General features: G+C 42.8%; 1 protein-coding gene across 4 annotated transcripts; it reads right to left on the bottom strand.

The window, feature by feature from the left end:
- Nucleotides 1–1,130: 1,130 nt before the first annotated feature.
- akap10 (A kinase (PRKA) anchor protein 10) lies at nucleotides 1,131–17,546 on the bottom strand. 4 transcript variants are annotated; one of them, XM_030436984.1, is made up of 15 exons: nucleotides 17,287–17,546; nucleotides 14,613–14,660; nucleotides 13,931–14,116; nucleotides 10,264–10,755; nucleotides 9,272–9,370; nucleotides 9,064–9,148; nucleotides 8,782–8,905; nucleotides 8,376–8,512; nucleotides 6,110–6,254; nucleotides 5,609–5,776; nucleotides 5,309–5,418; nucleotides 4,458–4,537; nucleotides 4,035–4,087; nucleotides 3,152–3,244; nucleotides 1,131–3,057 (listed from the first exon to the last, which is right to left on the bottom strand). In XM_030436984.1, exons 1-15 carry the CDS (start codon nucleotides 17,306–17,308, stop codon nucleotides 3,052–3,054), a joined length of 1,848 nt encoding a protein of 615 aa, XP_030292844.1. In that variant the 5' UTR covers nucleotides 17,309–17,546; the 3' UTR covers nucleotides 1,131–3,051. The 4 variants fall into 4 exon arrangements, with proteins under 4 accessions (XP_030292844.1, XP_030292845.1, XP_030292842.1 ...); XM_030436985.1 differs by having other exon boundaries at nucleotides 5,309–5,415; XM_030436982.1 differs by having other exon boundaries at nucleotides 4,458–4,540; nucleotides 17,287–17,545.
- Between the last annotated feature and the right edge of the window lie 500 nt (nucleotides 17,547–18,046).

The following is an 18,046-nucleotide window of genomic DNA, read 5'->3' as shown; positions in this document are numbered from 1 at the left end:
TTTTTTGACTAATGTTTGACTTTTTAACTAATAATTATGCCTTTTTATCTCATGAGGTTGACTCTCCATTTCATCAGTCTGAATTTTTAATCACATTCTGAATTATTTCTGAACAACAGATTTTGAATTATGACTGACCACGAAATTCTTTTGTTATCAAGCCTTGTTTTTCTCTTGATCTGCCCTTAACTGGCAGAAATGGTCTTCAATAAAATGTTTGTGCTCTTTCAATTCGTTTTCAATTCATGTATTGTATTTGTTGTATCTCCAACTGTATGGGAGTGCAGTGCTAATTTTTATAGCACTATTTTATGATCAAATAATATCATCTATCTTGTTTTATGTTAATTATTGCATTCTATCCTTGTTTTTATGTTAATTATTTGTTTTTTTTATCATGAACCCCTTGATGCTGGTAATGTCTTTGTTGTAAAGCACATTGAGCTGTATTTTCTGCAGTGAAGGTTCTGTACAATTAGTTTATTATAATGAAATCACCAGAGTACCCATTTCAAATAGAATTCTCTAGATATCTTAGTAAGAAAGATTGATACACCACATACTAAATCAACAGGAACAACAACTTTTTTAATCGTGTGATCACGCTATAAAGCCTGATGAGATTTTTACAAACATAATTCATCAAAACGTAGGCCCGACTTCCACAAGCTTAACTAGAAGGATATAATCGTATGAATGCAAAACATCTTCATGTATTTTGGGTGTCATTAAATGATATTGCATGTCAACAACTGCAAGTTTAAACACGTTGATAACAAATTATCCGGGTCGACCAGCAGGTTCTGACACCCGCCCACAACAACACCACCTAAAGAGACTTGCTCGGGAATTTGGAGAATGCAACAGTGAATGCTGACACTTAAGTTTGGTCAAGTATGCAATTGGTGGAAAATGTGTTTTTACTACAGGCTTGTGGTTAGAAACCCAGAGAGCCTGACTTGTTTTTAAACCCATGCTTTTATTATGAAAACCACACGTACTCTTCCTGTGTTTTGCGTATTGACTCTGTGTACCTTGACAGAACAGGCGTCTGCTTCAGGTAGAGGTGTAAACGCACCTTTCACTTTCTCAGCGCCCAGTGTTTAATGATAAAGACAGAAAAAACACGATTATAATAAAAACAGTATATGACTTTATTCATTAAGCGTTTTTAATCTCACTTAAATACTATCCTCCGCCAAACAAAATACTTTTTCAGCATCAACATGTACAAGTTTAAAGTCATTACTGATGCGTTCACGGCCGCACGGAGTCTGTGTTCAGCGTCTCAGCCAATCAGAGCTCGGGGAAAGAGACCCCGACCGTTAGTGTCGAGGTGGGCGTTGCCTCTGCACGTGCAGGTGAACCACAACGAGCTCGTGAGGCTTCAAGCAGGATGTAGCATTTTTGCTAACTAGCATGAACATAATTTATCTTAAAATACGCACTTTTTAAATTAAATTCACGACAATTCAAGTTTTTAAGTTATGTTGAACGATGCGAGCTGTTGTTACACTGAGCTAACTACAACACTGAGACCTGAATCCAGGATTTAAATGCTTTGGACTGGACTGAAGGTGACATCCGAGCCCTTTGGGTTGAGCTGAACTTTACAATTTGAGGATTTGTCTTCACCTGCAGACACACTTATTCTTGTTTTGTTTGTTCCTCTTGTAGACCCTGACACACAGCCAACATCGCCCCCAGCTGGTCACAGGTGATAATAGGCCACCATTAAGCTGCTTTCCCCACATTTTAACTTCATTACTGTTTATGAAAATGCTAAAACTCATAATGCCTGTTAACATAAAACATGTTTATGTAATAAAAATAACCAAAGCCTGCAGTGGGCTGAATCCACAGTGACATAAAAAAAAAAAAAAACAATTCAGCTAAAATAAATCAAAGTAAAAAAAGAGGACAGACAAAAACATTTCATAATATATGTATTTAAATCAAACACAATTTAAATATATTATAGATTAAGTACACATACATGTCAGAAAACATTAGTGGTACATAGTACCAAGAGTCTCTTCTGGTTCTGTTCCACGTCTTGGTAAGGCTCAAAACAAAGAACATTTAAAAAAAAAAAAAGTTTAATTTACTGAGCACATTTTCCAGTTGAACAGTCTGATCATCACTGAGGTTTGTGTCAGCGATGCATTTAAAAAAAACAAAAAAACAAACAGCGATCACCATAAAAAATGAGACTAACATTATCATATGGGGTAAACCAGAAATCTACATATATATTTATATATATAGAACATTTACGACATGGAGTTTGGAGTTTTCCAACACAACTGGAGCACTTAAGTTCATTAGGAGAGTATTTCTTCTTCTTCTTCTTCTTCTTCTACGCTCTGTAAAGGTGCCAGGAGGTTCATATAGTAGGTCAGCCAGTCCGAGAACTTCATGAACTCTCCCTCCGTTTCATTGTCACGTTTCCAGACGCTCTACAGTACGTAAAACGGCCACATCAGACAAAACTACTCCAGGCAGGCTGAGGGGAAGCGTTTTGCAAAAACTGTACATCTGCTTTAAGCCTTGAGCGGCCGACCCTTAAGAGAGACGTTCATCTAAAAACAAAAGGAATGGTTATAAAAGGTGTGGGGAGGTGCGTCATGAGGGAGTGAAGGTTATTCAGTCTTTGTCACATCCTCCGTACGTAGGTGAGACGTTATCCAGACAGTACGGCGGCAGCGACGCACAGATTTATTTTCCTTCCAGCATCGTGTAGAACGCTTCCTTCGCCAGGAGTTACTTCCTCCAGCCGGATGTGAGTGCTTGGCTTTACGTTTGCAGACTACACGTGTACCTTTATAGTGTTATGGAGTTGGAAGATTGGAACAATGATGTACACGTGAACAATCACTCACTGAAGCTCTCTCTCTCTCTCTCACACACACTTACACACTGCGGTTGGGGAGGTGATAAAATGCCTTGTTCGCTCTAAGAGTAATTCAGTTTATTGTGAGGTGAACCCGGTCCGCGATCAGCTCGGCCAGCGTCCGCAGGGAGTGACAGCCCTTTGGTTCCTCAGCAGGGTCATAACTACAGACAGACAACAGAGCACACTTAGAGAAGGACTGTAGCCAAGCCACACATCACCACAAAAGGAAACACGCCACTGAGTGAGGTTCAGTACCTTGGTGGACTTGCCCGGGCTGTCATGGTTCGACTGGTGGACGACGTCATTGACAATCATCTTGGCAATCTGCCATGCCATCTCCTCCTGCGCCTGGATGGAAAAGAGTCACAGCACAGATAATGACTCATTTCACTGCAGATTTGAAGGGGAAACACCGCGGATGAAAACACTGTTTTGTCTATTTCACGTCCATTAGTTCATTCTGTCAGTCCAGTGGAAGGAAAAAGTCCAAAATACACATTTAGATGTTTATCAGCTCAGAAAAAGAGGGTTTGTTTCGTTTTACTTTTCTGTATGAGCCAATTATATCAACGTAGGACGTGACAGGAAAAGTCTCGGCCATTTATATATTTATTCAGTTTCACTTCAGTTTCAGTCTCCACTTCAGCAGCATTAAGTAGCAACTTTGCAGTTTTATTCTCATCTTACTTCTCAAGGTTTCTGCAGAGAGGTTTGCTCATATATCATTCATAGCCTGATTTATATAAAATTCTATTCATAAGATGGGGCAAGTATTGATTTTTTTTAACGGCTGTTGAAGCAGAGTAGGACCACCAACCTCCGAGAAGGGAAAAAGTCCAAATAGGTAAAAAAACACAACAAAAAAAACGCTCTTTTATGTCGACAACAGGAGACAAAACAAATTAGCGCATTTCGGATTAGATAGTTCTTAATTTGCAACTTAAACGTGACATTTCAGACTGTCTTAATGTGAGTAACTGAATTAGGAAGATTCAAGGCGATTGAGTTGAACATGTGACCCCTGTTCACCTTAAAATATCTGCTTTAATAAATCATTTGTCATGGACTCAGGTCACAAAGTGGATCTGCGAACATGCCATCGAGTCGTTATGAATATTTGAACGCGGCGTGGCCTCACCTCGTCGGAGTTGCCTTGCACCCATTTCTTCATGGCTTGAGAAAACATGGAACCTAAATGAGAGGAGAGGAGCGGCTGAGTGAGGCTGCATCAGTGAAATCATGAATGAATCTGCGCCACAAACTGCAGTGAAAGCACTCTTTGACATGATACAGAACGATTTTGCATGTTGTTGGATGGAAAGAGTAGCTGTTATTTCATTCTAAGGGCCTCCGTTCTTTAATATTTCAAAAGACTCGGAGCTGTGAGGAGAACGGGAGCAGCGGCTACATGAGGTTTATATTCCTGGGAGTGGAGTAGATGTTTTTTATCACTGTGAGGAGCAATGAGATCAAATGTGACAGACAGAGCAAAGACTCAAAGGAAATAATGCGACAAAGAGAGGCTAACAGGTAGGAAGGAGAGCGTGCCAGTCGGTCATACCTTTGGATTTCTTCACGTCGGGCTCGGGTTCTGCCTCCCTGATAAACTGGCCCATCTCATTCACCTTCCCGAACGTCATCCTTCTGACGGAACAGAGGAGACGAGACACATGAAGGCAAACATGGCAGCTTAGTAAAAGCATAATAAGATCAAAGACAAATATATTCAAAGAGATGATTTAAAATACAGATTTAGACGGTTTAAAGACAAACTTCACTTCACCTTCTTCCCACTCTTGAACTCTACAGGAATAATAACAGTGGTAATAATAATAATGGCCCCTCTTGGTGCGTCTCTAATTTGTTTCACAACATGTTACCAGTGGATTTCCACAATATACTCGTAACAATTAGCCGATTTTCAGGACAAAATGTCAAACATTTGTTGGTTCTAGCTTCTTAATTGCCAGGATTTGCGGGTTGTGTTTGTCACTGAGTCTTAAGATTTCCCCTTATTTTTATAGACCTAACCAGAACTGCAACGATATTGTCAAAAAATCATATTGAGATTAATTTGACAGATGGGAATGATGTTCGATCAATGATGTGATTTGTTGGGGTCTGTGCTGAACAAACATGTTTTCTTACAACTGGAGAACCAGCTGTGCAGACCAGGACGCCTCTGCAGCACTACGGTACTCAACTGTAGAACCATTTTGTTTCATCTTTAGCAGAAGTTTGCAGTTTCTTGCAATTTGGATTTTGCACAATAATTGGATTAATGTTCAGCCGTAGACTAAGAGATTCATGGATTCATCATAAAATCGATAATGAAATGACATCGTTAGTTGACTAGTTTCCTGTTTGTCTACCCATTTGACGGTGAAGGACCAACAGACACACTAAACTCACCCAGCGTACGGCCGCTGGTACAAGGACTCTGGGTCCAGGCTGGCGACGTCCACTGTGATCGCCTCGTCAAAGTTTTTCAGGATCTTGATTGCTGCCCTCTTGGCACTCTGCTGTAGAGAAAATCATGGACTGAATGTTGTGCAGCATTATACTGTAATAGGAAACATTGTTAAAGATGATCACATCCATTTGGCATTAAGCAAAACCTCTTCGTTAATCATGTAATGAGGTGGAACAGGTCTAAATGTCAGCAGTCGGGGGAGCATGAGGTCGAGGATGTGGGTTGGAGTTTGGGGTCACCTGCGTCTGCGAGCCCTCGCTGGCATTTGAACTCGAGCGGTCGTTGTCCGCGGGCCCGCCCTGACCCAGAGCGCTGACATTCACAAACTCATCTGCCCGCACCGAGTTGATGAGGTCACTCAGGTATTTGTAGTAAAGGTTGCTAGACAGGAAGCCCGGCATGTAGACCTGAACAAATGCAAAACACAGTGAACTCCGTTAGAGAATAATGAGCTCCACGATATATCAGCGGTACAAAGGTTTGCTACTGACCTTTATATGCTAACAACAGCGTTCAGCTTTCATTTCATTAAATAAGCTCAGGTGCATTTGTCAGTGGTGTAATAAGACGATTCGACGGTGACTTAAGACACTGAACCTCATTACAGTCAAGAATTCAGTTCAAGCAGATCATTTTAAAAAATATATTAATAATGTTTTAAATGGCAATGTTTTCTATGTTTAAGAGGAAACATAACAACATTGACGAGTGCTTGGCGTGCTGCTGTCTGAGACTCTGACCTTCTCCATGGTCGTCCAGGCCTGTCTGAGCGGAGTGGTGAAACAGTCGGGGAGCGGCCCGCCCTCTCGGCAGATGTTCGACTCGATCTCCATCCGCACGGAGTCGCCAAAGCCCAGAGGGTTGGTGGCCTGGAGTGAGAAATACCTGGAGAGGAAATGATGAGAGGAATGAACGACAGAGGCACCTCATAAAGAATTTAATCAAAACCCGAATGCAGTGCAAGTTGAAGGAAACCTCAAGAAGTTATTGAACAATTTGTATCTTAAAATGAGGCTAAAGTGCAGACTGGGGCCGTCTCACAGCTGAGAGTCGGAGCCGAGGTTTGCAGTTTTGGTTCGTTGAATATTTGATCTGGTTACTTTCGGTTTTACATTGGCCAATAGGGAGAGGGGAGCAAGTTCAGCTAGCTCTCTGTGGGTTAACCTTACATCATTGATCCTGGACAACTGGTGTTAGGAAGCTGATCATTAATCTGCTCTGTTACTTCTTGGTTTTCCTGTTCAACTAAGAGCGAATTTATGTGAGTGAGAAGACAATAAGCTGTTTGCACACAAAATATCACTTACAAATAAAAGTAAAAGGTAAGGCGGAGGCTATGACTACATAGCCATCTTGTGAATAAAGTAACAGAGTATTTTTTATGTGATGCACACTTTCAAGTTGAAGACGGCTGCTGGAGCAGAGAGAAAAAGAAAATAAGTGCCTGATGAGGTCGATCTGATCTAAATGTTGCATTCATAATCACAGGCACTTATTAACAGCGTGTGGTTTGTTTTCCTCATAAAAGAAAACAGTGGGTATAGTTTTAATTTCCAATTATCATCATAATGTCACATCGAGTCATTCTGAGCTGCGGTGACGGAGTACGAGTGGAGGAGCATCCACGCCCGGGGCTTCCTGTCGGGTTTTAAATAGTGTTTGTGCAGTTAAAGTGCAGTTATGATAGTCATTATGTGTTTAGTGTCAGAAACTATCCCTCCATTCGTTAGAGGCTTTGCTGTAAATTGGAAATGGAGAATCTTGACTGGAAAAGTGTCTCAACTGATCCATTAAAATATCTATCTCTCCGTTTTACTTTTCACTTTTTCATGGACTCTTTTGTTCACACAGGGATCCTGCAGCAGTGATTTGATCTGTTCCACTGATGTTAAAGGGATATTCCGGTGTAAATTTAATCCATGGTCTAAATCACCGTGAAACTGTGTTAGACTCCCTCTCGAGAGATCAAGTTAGCAGACCGCTAATTTACGGAGTTTTATCAACCTCAGAAACGACCGCACGACAACAATACACTGCAGTAAATGGATCCAAATATAAACCGCCACCAAAAAGCCACAAATAATGCTCAGAACAGCACCAAACTTCAGCAACAGTACAAATAGGGTCTCAGCACATAGTCCGGGGCATCTAACCTCCGCTAGCTTAGCTGGATTTCTACTGAAAAGCTGACTAAATTTACCACTCTTCTGCAGCAGCTTCCTGTTGACGGGAAGTCCCGACGAGTCGATTACCGAGTGCAGTAGAGTTCCGCGGCTCATGGATGAAAATGTATGATTATGACTCCATGGAAAAGCAATCAAAGTTCATATGTGTCTTACCTGCCAGTTTATAACAGTTATTATCGAGAGCGGACAGGGAAAAGAACGGAATTGAGCATTTCTAACCGCACTCGGTAATCGTCGCGTCAGGACTTCCCCGACCCGGAAGCTGATGGAGGAGAGTTGAAATCTGTTTTTAGCTTCATAACAGAAATCCAGCTAAGCTAGCGGAGGTTAGATGCCCCGGACTATGTGCTGAGACCCTATTTGTACTGTTGCTGAAGTTTGGTGCTGTTCTGAGCATTATTTGTGGCTTTTTGGTGGAGGTTTGTATTTGGATCCATTTGCTGCAGTGTATTGTTGTCGTGCGGTCGTTTCTGAGGTTGATAAAACTCCGTAAATTAGCGGTCTGCTAACTTGATCTCTGGAGAGGGAGTCTAACTCAGTTTCACTGTGATTTAGACCATGGATAAAATTTACACCGGAATATCCCTTTAACCTACTAATGAGGAGGTTAAATGTTCTCAGTTTAAAGTGTTCCTGCTTCATCGTACCAACGGAACAATCCAAGTTTAGCCCAAAGATAGCCGGTTAGCCTGACAACATCACTGTGTGGTCAGGACTGCAGCTATTCAACAGAACGGAACTTTTTGAAACGAAAACTACCAGTAGTCACATGCTCGTGTTAACTATTATCACAACCGGGTGTTTTGGAGTGGACACCTACTTGTCGTAGAGGATCATGGCGTCGTTCTGAGCCTCCTGGCCGTCATACTGGCCCTTTTTAGCTGCTAGCTGGTTCTGGAAGTTGTCTGCTGCCAGCCAGAACTGCAGTACATTCATCGCCTCCTCCTTTTCCATGAACTGCAGAGAGAAGGCAATACAGAGTTCTGGTGTTAATTGTCATTTTTGCATCGTAACAACAGGGAGCGTACAAAGGATTTTTTATTGTTATCTTTAAATGTTGCGGCTTCTGTGAACACGGACTTTCCTTCTAAAGCAGATGAACAAACCAACAGAACCTGAAGTGTATATGAGGAGTCAAGAGGAAGCAGTTTGTGGGTAAAAAGAACAAAACCAAAAGGACGCCTCAGTGAGTCAGTCGTGTTTTGTGAACCGCTGGGCCCACTCACCTCCGAGAAGTAGAAGAGAGCTGACTCACAGAACAAGATGTCAGCCAGGAACACAGAGCCGCTCGTCAACACTTCAATCTGGTATTTACAGAAATGATGGCATCGCAGGAATTCACTAAAGTGCCTGGAAATGAAAGAACAAGTGGGAGATGAATGCAGCCGCTTGACAAGATGTCAAGGCGGAGAAGCTGACAAAGGACACCAGTTGCACTTCAATCTTTGTGTCAAAACATCACAGCGGGAGAATTACCTCCTCTAGACTACCAACAGACAGAAACTCACTGTTGCTCCAAGATGCAGAAGACGACCGACTGCGCGATGACAAAGCAGTTTGGGTCCACCATGCCATCCTCTCCGCATATCTTAGCTACACAGGGGGAAGACATTATTGCACTAGAGACGATCATTTAAAGATGAATGACTTTCAGTTGTTGTGACTGAAAGCGGAGCACGTAGCGGCAAATCCCTGCGGACGAGGGCCGTGTCTTACCGACTATGTCGTTTCTGATCTGCTCTGTGATGGGGATCGGCCTCACAGCATCCGGAGAGATGTACTTAGTGAAGATGGTCACTGCATCTTTCTCTATACCTGAAAAATACAGACAGATAGCCGATCATCCAGTGATGCAAGGATGAAAGGATCGGTTTCTGAAAACAACACTCAACATATTCATGTTCATAATTACTACAACTGGCTGAAAAGAGATCCACTCTAAAGAAGTGGAAGTGAAGCACAAAGACTAAAGAGACGGCTTTGTATTTTGTATAATTCAGACTGCTCGAGCTTCATATCAACTGAGGCTGAATGTATTTTCACACAAACAAGAAGACAGTGGAGTTTGGAGTGAGTACAGCAGGGACAACTGCTAATTACCCATTCAGAGTACACAATGACATGTTACTGCTGCTGTAAGACACATTTAAACAAACACAAAAACAGAAAGTTGAGAGTTAAATAAACAGCAGTCAGAAGAGTTCCTCTCAGCCATCCCCGGGTAACAGCAAAGTGAATGACTGTTTGACTAATTAATGTTTTACTTTCATCCACGACTGATATGCAAACTTTAGGAGTTAAGAGCACCAGGCAAACCTCAAATGGTGGAAACATGATGAAGATATGCTGTGTGTTTGTTTTGTGTTTTCATTTAGGAAGGTTACAGTACGGAGCTCACGCCAGTCAGACAAACTGGACTTTAGGGGTCAAACGTGCTCAGGTACGCTGCGGATTACCTCGTGTGAGTGCGCCTTAAGAAAGAGGTGGATGGAAACACACTTAATGCTCCTCCATGTAAGAAACTTGAAAACAATTCTTAAATTGACTTAAACAGTAAATCAAAAGTTTCCTTTCATAATAATTTAGAAAAACTTTGCTTTCCAAATTAAAGACATCAATAATCAGTCAGTTTAGCAGTAGCAGCCTGCTGACTGTACACTCGAAATTAAAAACTCTTAAATAAACATAAAGAGAAAGTTTTATCTCACTCTTCATGAGCTTGTCGGAGAGGTCTCGCAGGGTGCTGCTGGACTGCCCCTTGACAGGAGTCCCGGTCCTGGAGGGTGCCTGCCTGCTGGGAGTGTCCGCTCGAGGGGTGCCGGGTCTCAGGCCCGCTTCTGTGCTGGAGGGGTCCCGCTGCTCCGACTGCACCGCGGGGCCTTCGATGCTACTGTCCCTGGAGAGGGTGCTGGGAGTGTACTGTCCGAGCTCCCGGAGCTCCGAGCCATCCGAGGAGGCGGGGACGGGCTCGGCCAACGAGCTGTGTTTGACAGAGTTCAGGCTGTGCGCTCGGACCCGCGACCAGCTGGTGGAGCGAAAACTCTCGGCCTCCAGCCAGAACCGAACCAGGTGGTCGGCGCCCCGTCGCTCCATGAAATGCATATAATGGGGTATCGCGATATTGTCCCGAAGGACGTGGTCCACCGTCTTGGACAGCCGAGAGCGGGTCTCCTGAGGCTGATAGTTCACGCAGGAATGACCTGGAACATACAGACGCGCACGCAGTTCATCCATCAACTCTAACAAAAGACAGATTTCAGACAACAGCGTGTTTCATGAAGCAAGAAGAAAAGGGAAAAAAAAGAGAAGGCAGCTTCAGATATTAAACACAAATTACTTAAAGTGGAAACAGGCAATTTATTATAATTTATCTGAAAGGTAAATAGTTGCAGCCCTGGAGCTACAGACTATACAAGGTTTTGAGAGAGCAGCTGCATTCATATTACACAACATTTACATTGCCTTTAAGCACACAGACATATTCAACTTTAATAACAGACTGAGCACTTCACTCTCTATTATTTAAAGCTTTCAACACTCGAGCCAGAAGGAAGATAAAATGAGCAGTGTATTGACAGGAGCAGCAGCATGAAGTGAAAGATAAAGAAGTGGATTTGCCGTGTTTAGCTCTCCCACTTCAACAGAAAATGTAGTCCCGACTGGAGGCCGACGTGAGCGGAATCTAAACTCCTGGATATTTGTTTCGATGTCTTGTGAAATTTCCAGCGCTCTGTGGCCTTAGACTTTGCAATTTCACAGATGATTTGAACCAGACTTTGCAGAATCACAAGTCAAACTACGTCTGGGTGTTTGGTCAGTCATGCAGCGTGTATGAGGTGGTCAGCAAAATGACTTGGGCACCAACAGGAACCTTTGACAGCCCCCAAAACTCTAGTTACATCTGATCACTGGGACAAATCTGACTCCTGTCGGGATGCCGCATTGTTTTACATCACATCTGTTTGAATAACATCTGTCATCCTGAGAGACTGCAAGTACACACACACACACACACACACACTCCCAGAAAACAAAATAAACAAGCACATTTATGAATTAGCATTATGAATCAGAGCACATCAGCTGTGGTGCGGGCGGATGCTTCCTGGAGTCGTGTTTGCCCTTTGAGAGCACTTCAAAAAGATGTCAGCCGGTGTGAGGCGCTTATCAATCAGACTCTTCAGATTCCTTCAGATCACACAGTCGAGCAGAAACTTAATGCTGAGAGCCGTTCAAATCAAACCGAGCGGCGCAGCGGCTGTCCGCGTCAGATCATCAAAAAGCCTCATTTGCATGTCTTTTGCGAGGCAGTCGAGTTGTGTTACGCTGCCCGCTGACGCGAGCTACATCCACTCTGTCAACTCCTCCGGGCCGCTGACCTGCTTTCTTGTTTATGAACTCCTTCCAGCTCCACTGTGCCTGTGAGCTATCATTAAAACTGACCCACCTAACTTCCTTCCTTTGTCTGCCGCCTGTTCACACCTCTGCTCGGCACCTCGGTGTGTGTTGTTGTCCCGGCTGCAGCACAGGTTCCTCCACCTGCCTCTGACTCAGCCCAGCTATTCTCCAGACAACTTGCTCGTACAGTTCCTGTCGTCACCGTCGTTTATCACGTCTGCCACACAACAATCGTCTCATGGCATCCAGAGTGAACACTCGCAAGCTAATTTTAGACCACGTCTGAAAGGGAGGAGCCGTCTCTCCACCATGTGACCGCGTAAGGCCGTCGTCATCCTGAAAGGCTCTGAAATGTTTGTCAGAACTGAAGCGTGAACTCAGGCGCGTGCCTCACACAGGATTAGCGCGAGAGTCAGCGCCACTTGCACAAGACGGTGTTTGTACCAACTTAATGACGCAAGAGTCACACTCCAGCACACTGCAGCTACTACAGCTGTTATTATTCCCGTAAGGTTAAACAGCAGCTTATTAAGCAAACAGGCGTGTCACAATTCAAATCCACAATTCAACAAGGCTTTCGATTCTAAACTCACGATTCATTTCACTTTTCTGACTGAAAATGTATTTTTGCTCTGACGGCTGTGCAATCAAGTCTTGATTTGTAAAGAAAAGTTATATAAGCGTCTTGTTTTGTGGAGGAATGCAGCAAATGAAGTCCATACGGTCAAAAATCTGATATTATTATTTGAGTTACTGTGCAGAGATTTGGGGCAATACTTCTAAATCTACACTACAACCACCGTCGATTCTGCAAAAAAGAGCAATCAGGATAATTCATAACACTGGTTACAGAGAACACACAAACCCCTTATTCTCAAAATCAAAAATACTGAAACTCACTGATCTGGTACAAAGGGAAAAAGGAAAAAAAAAAAAGAAGAAGAACACAGGAAGTAAGATAACCTATAGTACTAGGTACTAAATGGAGAAGGGGTAGGCATTAATAAGCTAATGCTTCTTCCTACTCCTTTTCAAACATACAAAGGGTTTTATCGTCTAGTGCTTCAAGTGTAATATACTATTCACATGTTTGAAATAAAGCATTCATTCATTCATTCAATTTTAGATCATAAACTGAGAGTTGAGAGAGAAAAAAACAATCCTGTCTTTTGCTTTCAATAAGTGAAACTGAATTCTCACTTCAAATGACTCGATTTAAAATTCAAATCATGACGCCTCAAGAAGAAAACTTTTTTTTTTACGTTTTTTAAATTATTTTCACATTATTAAGGTAACTTTTTATTAATTTCTTTGCATCAGTGTGTTGTTCTTTTATCATTAGGGTTAGGGTGCACACAGGCTGTATTTCACATATTTACTCTCCTTTTCCTGTTGAAATGTTTCTTTTCAGTAATGTGGGCATGGAAATGAAATACTCAATACAAATATTTGAGTAAGCAACTGTTTTGATAATTATTCATTTCAGTCACTCTTCAGGTTAAAAATTCAAATCTGGTGAAGTTTAATAAGTCAAATCATTGTGAATTAATGACCTTTAAATGTCTACAGAATGTCACCTGCCATCAGTTCCACATTGGTTGACTAGCGAACAAAAGACTCCACCGACATCTGGCTTTTGTTCTCAGTTGGAAAAGATAAAATCAACATTTATTCCCAGTTCAAACAACTTTGCAGTCGTCATGGGTATTTATTTAACATTGCAGTGGTTTTCAGGTGCATTTCTGACATTGAACTTGACACACAGGTAAGAAAAAAACAATCAGAAAGGTGACCTCCTCATTTATGGGCTAATTCTGCAGTTATACATGTATGATAATTGCAATTGAAGAACTCGAAATCCTGATTTCCATCTACTTCAAATTCTCTTTGGTTATCTATATAATCAAATCTTTAGTTTGGGCCTTTATATGTTATCACTAAACACAGTATACAAACACATGAGTGCAGACTGCGTACCGAGATCTCCAAAGTGCGCAGCCTCCATGTGGCTCGGCTGTTTCTTGAGGATGGCGGTGCGGCCGCGGGCAAAGGAGTCCATGTTGGCGGAGATGGCGTTGATGGCCACATGGCTGGGCCCGGCGGCTTCCTGGATGGCATTGTGGTTCCTCAGTCCAAGTGATGGAGAGTGAGGGCTGGCTGGAGCTGCGGGTGGAGGGCAGAAAACAGACGTTAGGCAAAAAAAAAAGAAAAAAAAGGGAGCACAATGATATGAAAGCTGTGAGCGGGCCGAGTGTATGACATCAGTGTGACTTCTTGTGAAAAGGTCTTTTTACTGAACGTCCTTGAAAGAGCTCACAGTCTGAGTGCAGAGGCCTCGGGGCGCGAGAGATGTTTGAGACGACAGACTGCTCAGTGTTTGACTGTGAGCTGTCTGTGTTTCACTTTGTAGCTCGAGGTGAAAAACGTTGGTCCTTGTGACAATAAAACCAGCGACGATCAAACATCGTCAGAGACGACTTCAGCAAAGAGCTACTTGAATCACGTCTACGCAAAAGTTAATCTCAGTTCTGAGAGCGCAGACGAGCAAAAACACAGATGATACATCTGAAAGTAGCCGAGGGTCACCGAATCCATCACCAACACAAAGCATTTTCAATTCGACAACATTTCATAGCCTCGCAGATGAGATGTAACTCACCTTTATTGACTTTAGCATCTGTCCCTCTCTCAGGTTCTTTGCTTTTGGCTGTGGGGAGAAAGATGAGAGCGAGCTTGTAACTGGAGGAGGAGGCAGCATTTTCATTCACAATACAGGACGAGTGAAAAAAACAAAACAAAACAAAAGTCACACATGAGATCTGTTGAGGGGTGAGGTACGGGGTTGGCTCGGTGTCACAGGAAAGACTGGAACACACTATCTGGTTACATAATGACATAATGAGGAAATTGATACACTGGCAAAGCCGCTGTGAATCGCTACGCAACGCAAATTTACTGCAGAGCTGCTTCACCGCTGCTGCTGACTGATGAGGAGATAAATAGGGAAGCTGTGTTCTGATATGTGAAAGCCCCCTCAGTCCCGCCCTTCATACAGTAAGCAGGACTGAGGGGGCTTTCATGCTGGACGCCAGCGTTAAGATTTGCGACCTTGGTCGAGTGGAGCTGACCGTCTGAAAGCTTCACCTATAGGAGCTTTTAACTGTCTGACTGTAAACTCAGAGTTGAGCGTAAACAATGTGGGAAAATGCAATTAAATATTTGGCGTCGCTCCTGAGCTCTGTGGCTACCTGTCAAATAAAAAATGAAGTATGTCGCCTGCAGTGGAATGAGTGCCCAGTGGCAGACGCGGTGGAACGCACTCTGAAGAGTGACTCATCATTCATATCTTCAAACTAGGCTGTTTCTCCAAAGAGCGGTCAAGCTAAGTATCACTTTCAAGCCCTGGCGTTACAGAAGGGTCTGGGCACACGGTGCAGAGGACGCTCTTTCAGCGGGACACTTTGGACGGAGCCGTTTGTGTCGGACAAGAGTCAGAGATGCCCGGCACTGATAGGCTGTCCAAAGAGCCGGGATTTCTAACAGCCTGAGCTGCGAAAGTCTTTGCAGTGCTGATGTATATCCAGCAGAGTGGGAACACAGCAAAGATGGGACGAGATTATAAACCAGCTTGATCAAAGAGAAAGCTCCACCAGGACTCATCAAGAGCTGCAAATCTTAATCGATTCGTCAACATATTAAATTAGTTGCCATCTATTTATTTGCAAAACCTCCTTCCGTACGTTCAACTGTGCCTTTTACAAATGAACACACCAACTTCCTGTCAGTCATCCTCGAGTATTTGAGTGCACTCTCTCTGATATTTCCTCATTTTGAAGCCGTGCTGCGTCAGCTGCTTTCACCACTGTATGAGGAAAAGCCACTAATCTACAAACCTAAAGATGAGCAGCAGTCAGACAGTTCAGACAGTGTGCCAATTTCCTGAATAACACGGGCAGACTTCAACTGAAAACCATTTTCACAATCACATATCGTCTGTGTACTTTCTACCGAAGCACTGAGACTTATCGTAAGAGACCTGGCTCAGAGAAAAGGCTTTATACTTTTGAAGAAGAAAATGTTGCGATTGTCTTTTGAAAACTACTTGGTTGGCAATTTATTAGCTTCACTTTGCTAAAACCTCTGTGATCTAATCCTGAAGGTTCAGATTTGGTTTAGAGGGATGTGGATTCTGCTGTAGTTTGTGGTGGACTGGTTTCTGCTATACTGAAAAATGTTGATTATTGGTTCTGCCATGATTGATGTAAGTGGGGCGGACAAAAAACAAAAGATGGTACACGTCAGTAAACTGCGACTACTGCCTTGAAAATGACCTGAACGTGGATCAGTGAGACAGTCTGAATGAAAACTAGCATTCTGACCGTGGTGAAGGTATTATTATTATTATTATTATTATTATTATCATTATCATTATCATTATAGGTGTGACTGCATTAGCCTGAACTGGGTGAACCTAATAAAGCAGTAAAAAAAAAAACAATGTGACAGTGAAGGAGCACTGATTAACCATTTAACTTGAGATAATGCAGCTCAGTACAGATCAAGTGGGGACATATAAAGCTTTAAAAGGAAAATCACATTTGTAAAACACACTTTGCATCTCATCCGATCACAATTCTTTCACCTGGTTGTCTAAACTGTGGAGCTTTAGCCTGAAGTAACACCTGGTCCTGTGGAATATAGCTGCTGACACACAGGTTCAATTCAATCTCGTCCTCCTACTGGGATGGGGCTGAGCAATCAAAGTGACGTGAGCTATGTCACCCAAATGTGTGTTTATAAAGACTACTACATGTTGTTCATGATAACTGACAGCTGTGGGCCGGATATAAATGCCAAACAGCATCTTTTTCTTCAGATTTCTTGCTGGTTAAATCTGTGTGAGGGGATGAAGCTAGCTAGCTGTCATAGCACAGCTCGACACTTGTGGCTATCACAGATAAAAGTGCTCATTGTGAGTTTTTTAACGATTAGAAGGGCTGTTTTAATAATCACAGTAAAGTGTCTAAGTGGTAAACCGCCGACAGCTGTGTGCGGTGGATTTAACTCGACCCGGGCTAACGTGAGGTTCGATAAGGCAGGCAGCACAGAGAGGCCACCGCTAAGCTAGCTAACATGTTACTGCAGTGAGCGGCGGCAGCAGGGCGACTCGCTCCCACGAACACCGCGGTGTCCGTCCGCTAATCAGCCTGCTGCCGCAGTCCGGACCACACTGGGTTGCATCTCATCCGGAACCACTCTCCTCTCCTCTGCCGGGCTCTCTCTGCTGCTAGCTGCCGTTGACGTTGCAGCCTTCAGGAGGGGAGCTTCCTCACCTTTCCTCTTGAAAAACGACATGACGGGTTTGACACTCTGGACGTTTCCTCAGCTCACTGACAGCGTCCCGTGGATCCGCGGGTCCCTTCATTCAAATGCATCCGTCCCGCACACTCCTGAGGGGGAAACGGGTTGTTCACGCAGCACCGGCGACTGCTGTCAAAACAAAATTTCCCCCAAATCCAAACCCAGTTCCGCGGCCATATTGTCAATAAACGTCTTACTTCCGGGCTGGTGCGGCAGTAGCATTGTGGGAAATGTTGCGTCACCGGCTCTGACCAGCAGAGGGCAGTGTTTCCATGGAGACAAGGAGACAGTTTTGTGTTGTGTAACGTTAAAGGTGCAGTACGTAGTTTATTAAATGACTTTTAATCAGAGGAGGATTGGATTTTAATGCCTAAACAAACAAAATAAACAGATTTTTTTTTCTTCAGCTATGATAAGATTCATATTTCTGAGTTTGTATTATTACTTAAATGATGATGTGAATATTAAAATTCTGCCTTTTAATTCCTTCTTCAAAACTACATAGTGCCCCTTTATTATGTTTTTTTTACTATAGGATTTAAAAAAAAACCTTCATTCATTCAGGAATGTATTTAACTGATTATTATTTATTATTTTGGCAATAAACAATTATTTAGTAATTAGCAATAAACAAATAATTGCATGCATATATACAATATATTTTGCTTAAATTCAAGTATCTGGAATTTTTTTTAATAACCATGCATATAAGATTGAAAGGTCAGAACAGCT

This window comes from Sparus aurata, chromosome 13 (genome assembly GCF_900880675.1).
Source record: "Sparus aurata chromosome 13, fSpaAur1.1, whole genome shotgun sequence".
NCBI classification, from domain to species: Eukaryota; Metazoa; Chordata; class Actinopteri; order Spariformes; family Sparidae; genus Sparus; species Sparus aurata.
This window is presented reverse-complemented; position numbering and strand designations above follow the sequence as displayed.

What these genes read in the sequence shown, in the direction of transcription:
- akap10 (XM_030436982.1), bottom strand. Translation starts at nt 17,308, where the DNA reads ATGTCGTTTTTCAAGAGGAAAG. An exon ending in GATCAGAAACGACATAGTCG is followed by an intron (nt 9,149 to 9,271) that starts GTAAGACACGGC and finishes CCCCCTGTGTAG; the next exon opens with CTAAGATATGCGGAGAGGAT. An exon ending in GCGAGGGCTCGCAGACGCAG is followed by an intron (nt 5,419 to 5,608) that starts GTGACCCCAAAC and finishes TTTTCTCTACAG; the next exon opens with CAGAGTGCCAAGAGGGCAGC.